Here is an 8900-nt window from a genome sequence, read left to right on the forward strand (position 1 = left end):
TCTTGCCTCAGCCTCCCAAGTAGCTAGGACCACAGGCACCTGCCACAATGCCCGGCTATTTTTTGGTTATAGTTATCATTGTCGTTTGGTGGACCCGGGCTGGATAAGAACCTGCCAGCTCTGGTATATGTGGCTGGCGCCTTAGTCGCTTGAGCTACAGGCACTGAGCCTTGAAAGATTTTCATTTGCACATTAAGGCAACTCTTTTTTTTTCATACATTTTTTCCTTTTCCCACATGGGAACCATAACTTAACTTCCCCACCCAGAAGGTAGACCTTCTGTGCTGGGTCTTGAGATGGAATGTCTATTAAATCTCTCACCTTCAGTGTGTTATCTCTCCAGCCAGTCATTTTTGTTAGGACAATCAAAATGTAATAATTTACAAAAGTAAGTAAAGAATCTTTGTTCAGCCTAAGATGGTACCTTAGCCACAGTCATCTGGCCACCTCCCTGAGTCTCATTCCTTTGTGAAGATCCCTTGTGTGTGTGTAATTAAAACTTTGTATGGGGCAGCACCCATAGCTCAGTGGGTAGGGCACAGGCCATATACGGTGAGGCTGGCAGATTCAAACCCAGCCTGGGCCTGCTAAACAACAATGACAACTGCAACAACAACAAAATATAGCCGGGCATTGTGGCAGGAGCCTGTTGTCCCAGCTACTCAGGAGGCTGAGGCAAGAGAATTGCTTAAGCCCAAGGGTTTGAAGTTGCTGTGAGCTGTGATGCCAAGGTACTCTACCAAGGTGACAGCTTGAGACTCTGTCTGAAAAGAAAAACAAACAAACAAAAAACTTTGTATGTATGTAATTAAAACTTTGGTTTTCTCTTGTTAGTTTTCTTACCCATTTGATTCATGAATCCAGGCAAGGAACCTGGGATGTGGTTAGGGAAATAGGTTTCTTTCCTTCCCTACAAAATCAGAAGGGCCTCCGGCATTAAGCAGCCTCTTCAAAGTCACAGGGGCTGAACTAAATCTCCATCCTAGGGGCACAGCTTCCTCTGTAGCACTGTCCAGGATAAGGTTTTAGCAGATTTCATTAAAAATTGGCTTAAAGTAGTTCAACATTCCTGAGACACTATCTTGGAGATGATTTATTTAAGATTGAAATGTTGGGTAATGCTTTTCACCAAAAAAGGGCAAGGTTTTAAACCACTGATGTTTAAAAGCCAACGGGATTTTGTTATTCCTTTGATTTAAAAAAGTGATGAGTGAATTTAACTCAAAAAGCACTAGGCCTTACTGCAGAACTTGGCATAGGGTAGGTGTTTAAAATATCTTTGGAAAGTATTACATTTTTGATTGTCCTGACAAAAATGACTATAGAAGGGGATGACCCACTGAATCTGAGAAAGTTAATAATTCTCACCTCAACCAGCCTGAGCAAAAGCAAGACCCCCATCTCTACTGAAAATAGAAAAACTGAGGCAAGAGGGTCACTTGAGCCCAAGAGTTGGAGGTTGTTGTGAACTATGACACCACAGCACTTTACCCAGGGCAACAGCTTGAGACTCTGTCTCAAAAAAAAAAAAGTTCTACCTCAAGGCCAGGTATGGAAGTTCTACTCAAGCCCACGTTCGTGACAGTGAGCACTGCAATTAAAAATTTTAGGATTCTTTGGCATAAGTAATCAGCACATACCAAAAGTAAAAATAAACTTTGTTTAATGATCGTCTACCAGTATCTATAGATTTCAGGGTTTCTATTTTCACTCATGTTTTGACAGTTCTGATCTTTGTTTTAAATCTCACAAAAATAACAGCGTAGGAATCAATTTATGGCACAGAGCCAGAAATACAGGTAGGTTAGATGATCTCTTCTTTTTCATGTGTGCTCAATATATTCTGTTAACTAAGAGGAAAAAATAAATAAATTTGTTTAGAAGTACTGGCCCACTGACCAGGGGCCTCAGAAAACACACACAGTGTTCCTCTGTATAAAAGAGAAAAATGTAAATGGGTTATGAATATGCGATGACCACAAGTCTGCCCTGTAGAAATCTGAGCTGTGCAGACATGGCCACACCATTCACAGAGTGGACTTCTTGGAGGAATGCCCAACTGAACAAAGAAGGGGAGTTGCTGTTAACTCCACAGAAGAAACACAAGCAAGTGTGGGCTTTCTCTCCAACTGCGTACCTGAGCCTCAGTGTCCAAGCCTGCACCTCTCCGTAGTAAATTGAAAACTGGTAGAGATAGTGAAATCGGCAGTCAGCACCTGTTGTTTTTTTTTTTCCTGTCCTCATCTGTCTTTCTGTATGTCTCTGTCTTTCTTCCCCTCCCCCCTCCTTCTTTTTCAAAGAAGGAGATTTTCACCATTCACTGTATTCACTGAACGTACTGCACAGAAATACCTGGTTTGGAGTGTGGCTGCCTCCAGGCTGCTGGGGTGCAAAGGAGTTTGGTTGCTTTTGATGAGCTCTGCGTGGGGCCACCTTTATTTCTGTGCTTAGTTAGACCGACAGGAAGCCTCCACGCTTCACATGGGGTGTAGCTTCTCTGCCATTCTCCAACACCCAGAGGTTATGGGATGTTGGCCGTGCTGCCCAGCTCTAGGCTAGAGTCTTGCTGGATAGTGCCACTCATTCCTTCCTGCTGTCAGCTGTCCCCCAGACATTGGCACACCAGCTCCCTTCTCCAAACACACCGAAACTTGTAAGTCTTGATCTTCTGCTTTGCTCTTTCCCCAAGCCGAGTGGCAGGAACCAACACTCTGCGTCCTCACGTCCACCTGTCTCTCTTTCTCTCCACCTCACCCTCTCCATGTAATCATTACCCTCAGCCTTCTCACCAAAGCAAGATAAGACTTTGGCACTTAGGGGCCATGGGGACCAAAATCTCTTTACCTATCTGGCCCCTGAAGGCATTGAGATTCTGATCCATGAGCAAAAACCTGAAAAATAAAGAAAAGAAGACCATTTCCCTTTTATGATAAGGAGAGGGAATTTGTCAGCTCACACAAGAGAAAATCAACAGGGTAATGTCATCCGGTTAGCTGAGATAATGTAATATCGTGGACTTGTCATTATTCAGTCTCCCGAGGTTAAAACTTATAAAAATTACATGCTTTTGAAAAACAAGGAAAGCCTTTGTTCTTTGTTCTTCTTTCAGTCTTCAGTTATTTGTAGGCATTACATTCATTGAATTCAGTAAAATAAATGTAAACAAGATGAATTCATGGACATCACTGATTAGTACCTGTGATTCCCTTTGTAATAGTTAATACTTAAATGATACTTATTATTAACTCCTTCAATCTGGCAAATACCTTTTGCAGTAATTATTAGTATTATCTATATTTTGAAAAGGACGAACTGGAGATTAGTGAGATGAAGATACATCGTTTGCAAACTGCAAAGCCAGCTGGAATATAGGTCTCTGTGGGCTAAAATGCAACTGTTTCATTTTTATTGCTGCCTCTTCCTGGTGTAGATAACTATAGATTTCAAAAGTGAAAGACAAGTAGACTTGCATTGAAATTGTTATTGCAATGTTTGTTTCATTGCGCCATACTCAAGAAGACATCATGTGATCTGTGTTCGTGCCACTGCTCTGTTTATGAAACAACTCTTCCAAAAGAATTTCATAAATCTTCCATGAATACCAATCGTTGAAGTGCTTGCCTTTTAAAATTTGCATGACAACTTTCAATTTTTAATGAGTTTATGTATACCTATTTAAAACGGCGAACATTCCGGCGTTCTGACTTTCTTTGTCTCTGAATATTTTTTTTTCCAGGGCCAACGTCTTTTTGAAAAGTTGCTCCAACTGACTTCGCAAAATATTGAAGTCAAGCTAGTGAGTGATGTAACAGCCGATTCAAAGGTATTAGAAGCCTTGAAATTGAAGGGTAAGGCCAAGGCTGATATGCTACTCTACCACTGGCTATTCTGTTAAGATACCTTTCACTTCACTGAAAATAATATATAGCTTCTTTATAATCGATATGTTTCACTGTGTACACTTATTTCTTCTTTGAAAAATAGCCTAATGAAAGCTTTTACATGAGAAAACTAATCAGTCAATACTGCTGGGATTTTTGTTTTATACTGTTGTTACAAAACAATCTACTGGCCAGGAAATGATAATGAACTAGAAAGAAGACATTTCCCTCTCTGAACTATTCAATGATGTTATTAAAAAGCCACTTTCCCCTCAGCATAAAGAATGGGTCTCTGTTTTTCTCTTGCCCCTCAAATGAAAATTCTCTTTACGCTATATATATGTGTGTGTGTTTTGTAAATAGTATAGTCAGGTCCAGAAGGCTATGAAACACAGCCTGATTCCCAGCTTTTAAGATAGTTCCACTGGAGAACTCCATTTTAGCAGCCAATAGGCTCTTTGTCTCACAATCTCACAAAGAGTGAAAACAGTTCTAAAATAATGCCTATCTTATGCCGTAACCTTCTCTAACTGAACTGAACCCTTAATATAGTTTTTACTGATGTATAAAAATTGTTACCTGGAATTTACTATTTGAACTGTAAACCTCTAAAAAGAATCTGCCCATTTTATAAGACACCAATCCATTCATGACATAACCACTTCCCAAAGGGCTCAGCTCTTAATATCACCATAACAGGGCTTGAGTTTCAACACTTGAATATTGGGGGACATTCGGGCCACAGAAGGTAGGAAATAGATCTTTGGATCTTCTTCCTATGAGATTTTAAAATTAAACGTCTAAGTTTCTCTTTTCATCCACATTGTGTTATTTCTGTTATGGGTTGTAAAGGTGATATAAAATGCAGTCACAACAGTGCTCAGCCCTCTAGACCCCCTCATCGGCTCCCTTTGTGACCAAAGTCATATATATTTACTGGGTGACTGTCTCAGACACAGTCTGTGGTTTGAGTAAAACTGACCCCAAATTTCCTTCATTAGCATATATGTAGAGCAAGTGACTAATTACCCAAGTTGATGAATACCCTACCCATAGCCACAGGGCCCTAATGAGCCTCTTCAAGTTGTTTGGGTTATGATCCCACAAAGCGTTGAACAAGCTGTAGATGTTTAATGGGCCTTTCCTGATGACCACATTTCATTTATATGCAAATTTAGTTAAATAAGACTAAAACCCTTTCACTCTCTTTAATAACACTGTATTTTTTAATTACTGTGTTCCAGTTTGCTTTTAGCTGCGTTCTTTTTAAATAGAGGTGGAGATGCTATTTTCTTTCCATCAAACTCTAAATGTGATAGAGTTTCCCAGTGCTTGTTTGAAGTCAGGAAAGCTAAACTCATTCATCATTGATAAACCCACATTTTTATTTTCACGTTCACGGATTAGGCTTAACAAAGCCTTTTTAAAGGAAAATACAGTCTTAAAACTGAGCATCAGAGCATGTACAGATTTTTAAATTAACCCAAGCTGCCCAGTTTCCAACTTGGACATTTTTACAAGGTGATTTTTGAACGGCTTACTCCAATTCAGTGAAATCTAATTTGAGATTTTACGCTCATCGATGAAAATCCAAAGATCCATTTCCTACCTTCTGTGGTCTGAATGTCCCCCAATATTCAAGTGTTGAAACTCAAGCCCCATTATGGTGATATTAAGAGCTGAGCCCTTTGGGAAGTGGTTATGTCATGAATGGATTGGTGTCTTGTAAAATGTGCAGATTCTTTTTAGGGCCTTACAGTTCAAATAGTAAATTCCAGGTAACATTTTTTTATACATCATTGAGGCTTTTTTACTTAGGTCCTTCTGCTTTACAATTATTCCAAATCATAACTAAAGGTAGGTGTGTTTGGCTATGTTTAATGTAAGCGTAAGTATATTTTGGCAATTTGTCTAAAGTAAATGTAAATTATTTTAGCTCTCATTTCTGCTGCCTGAAAGGTTGTCATTGTTAAGGAAGCTGAAGATTTCAGAGGGTCTTTTGTCATCCAGGGGAAGCACTGGACTCATGGTCATCATGAGTGTGGAAGCCTTTGGGTAGGACGCGAATCAGGCTGCCTTGTGTCTGATCTGGCATGGCCCAGACAGAAGTGAAAAGTGCCCTTGCTGTCATCCAAACTCTGCTTTCATGTTATACCTTCTCAAAGCGAATGCCACTTGAGCTCATGCTGACTGCGTGAAGGCTGGTGACTGTTCCACACGTGGCCGTCAAGATTCATGGCAGGGAATTTTGTCTCCTTTTCCTTGCAACACCCAAAGTGCTTGGCAGGAAGGCAGAAACTCCTCACCCCATGGAAGTTGAGAAATTCCTCAACATCTTGCTTTAGTGATAATTAGCAGAGTAATCAGCATAGCATTTAGGAGCAGGTACTCAGGTGCCGTACACATTTGTACAAAATCTAGACCTGTAAACACTGTGTGATGCTCCCTTAGACAAGTTCCTCACTTTCCCTGAGCTTCATTGTCCTTTTCAGTAAAATGGGAATAATAATAAGGTCCCTGAGAGCTATGAGAATTCAATTAGCTAGTATATAAAAAAGCATCTGGTGCAGGTGCCGGGCTCATAATAACCTGTTGATAAATGACATCCGCTACAGCTGTTGTCTTGATTTACTCAGATGTGTTTGTGTTTGACCTGTCGGTGCCTCTCAGTCTGAAATGGATTCATTTCTACCTCTAAATCACACACCCAGCCTGACCCGGTGTCTCACACCTGCAATCCTACTACTCCAAGAGGCAGAGGTGGGAGGATTGTTTGAGCTCAGGAGTTCCAGACCAGCCTGAGATACAGTGAGACCCCATCTCTACTAAAAATAGAAAAATTAGACACTGTGGCAGATGCCTGTAGTCCCAGCTACTTGGGAGGCTGAGGCAGGAGGATCATTTGAACCCAGGAGTTTGAGGTTGCTATGAGCTAGGCTGATGCCACAGCACTCTAGCCTAAGCAACAGAGTGATATTCTATCTCAAAAAAAAAAAAAAAAAAAAAAAAGTAAATCACACACCTCGCTCTGTGATTTCCTGATGAAAGGAAATTATTTTGGCTGGCTCTAATTGTACCTTACGAACTATCTTTGAGACTACAATTGGGTCATTAGCCTTTCTGGTTGTGCAGTGACTCTCACTGGCTCCAGTGTGTACTGGGAAGGGCCCATCTGGTGACATCAGTGACATTCCAGCTGTGTTTTCAGCCTCTGTTCTAAGAGCCACACAGGATACATTTGCAATTCAGAGTGTTTAAACTTTCAGGAGGGTTCCTCCAATACATACAATATGGCTTAACCATTCATGCATTTGCTCCAAAACAGAGAATCTTATGCTAGATATTCTTTATTTTCATTTCCATATTTAACAATGTTGACAGGCATGACATCTTTAAGAAAATTATATGCATGTGAAGCCTTGTGACATAATAGAAGGAGAATTCTAGCTATTCAACCTAGATGTGGCTTTATGTATTTATTCTAGAAATGCTAGAATTTGGGAAGGATGTTCTTAAAGAGGTAAAAAAGAATAAAGGCATAAATCCAAAGAAAGGCATAAATAACCTTACTGAAAGGCCTTGGATCCGAGGCATCCCATGCCCATCATTGTAGCAATTAGTTCACTGTATCTGGAAGGCTTCATACATCCATGTTTTAAAGGGGACTAGAGACAAGTTTTCTGCTTGCTACTCACTGACTTTGAGCAGCTCTGGCCTTGGTTGGAGCAGCGACCGAGAGAATGTTCACTGCACCCCGTGGTGAGTGAGATCCCTTAATTCTGTGATTGTGCCTCCATTTTCAAGGTGGATATTTCGATTGCACCTGCTTTTTAAATCAACACTGTAAGAACTAACATGAGTTAAGACTAAGGTGACCAGATTTTAACGTTGGTAAAGCGGGACACCATTGGGGGGGCAGGGCCTGACAACAATGCAAACTTTAATAAGCAGTTCTCCATAATCAGTTCTCAACAATTATTTGTTATTATTAAAGTTTAACATTATAAAATTAATGAAAATAATGTAAAATGCATATCCTGGTGAAATAGCCACATGGCAGCTGAAAACCATACATTCCCTTCCTGTTCTCCAGTGTTCCCTAGCTTGTCATGCATTCTTTCCAAAAATTGGGACTTTTTAAAAATGCTGCGGGACGTGGGACAAATTGTTAAAAATCAGTACTGTCCCACCAAAAGCGGGACCTCTGGTCACCTTAGTTAAGACGCAAAGTTCTATTTCTGTTGTTTCCAGCAGTCTCCTTCAGCATGCCCGATTATTTCTGTTCTTTCTTTCCACATCCCGTTTTATCCTTTGTGTGTGTGTGTGAGCTAACTTCCTCCCAACCCTTCCTCATGCTTGGTGACTTTCCATTAACTTCCCTATCTCCCAACTGCAGCAACAGGTACCTCAAAGACTTACTGCTCCCCTGAGTCCTCTAGGCAATGTCTTTCTAAGATCACGTCTCTTACTTACTAAGAGAGGCTACCAGCTGAGATACCCCAAATGCAATATTCCATGCTGGGAAATTCTCTGCACCTGCACCCACTCCATCTCCTGTCCTTTGACCTTATAGGAGGGCGTCTGTGGTTCTCTGACAAGGAGAAGCTTCTTCCTGAGACATCGGTCCCACTTTTTCAGAGACTTTATAGGCATTTATCTCTCTCTGTTTACACTTAAACTCTGCCTTTTAAGTGGCTCTTCCTTCTCAACATGCAAACACACCAAGTCAGCTGGGGGAAAGGAAGAGGAACTAGATGACGTCCATCCCAACATCCCTCGGGTGGCTGCTCCCACCCACCTCCTCTCCCCTGCCCTTTTCTCCATGGCCAGGTTTAGACACCACTGTCTCCATTCCCCTGTGAAGTCTGGCTTCAGCTTTAACTCTGTTGAACCTACCTTGTCAAAGTCACTGGGAACTTCCAGCGTGAAACTCAGAGGGGATATTTAGACCTTGCATCACACGACTTCTCTGCAGCTTCAGACACTGTGTCCTGCTCTTTTCTCTTCTTTGGAACTGTC

General features: G+C 41.1%; 1 protein-coding gene across 4 annotated transcripts in view; it reads left to right on the plus strand.

Moving 5' to 3' along the window:
* PLD5 (phospholipase D family member 5) overlaps positions 1 to 8900 on the plus strand; it is a 355615-nt gene that overhangs the window by 210738 nt on the left and 135977 nt on the right. For all 4 annotated transcript variants that reach the window (XM_012810747.2, XM_003798816.1, XM_012810748.1 and 1 more), the window contains one exon: positions 3737 to 3848. In XM_012810747.2, coding sequence (XP_012666201.1) covers positions 3737 to 3848 — 112 coding nt within the window. The remainder of the gene's footprint in view (positions 1 to 3736; positions 3849 to 8900) is intronic.

Source organism: Otolemur garnettii, unplaced genomic scaffold (genome assembly GCF_000181295.1).
Source record: "Otolemur garnettii isolate 467f Iridium unplaced genomic scaffold, OtoGar3 scaffold00141, whole genome shotgun sequence".
NCBI lineage: Eukaryota > Metazoa > Chordata > Mammalia > Primates > Galagidae > Otolemur > Otolemur garnettii.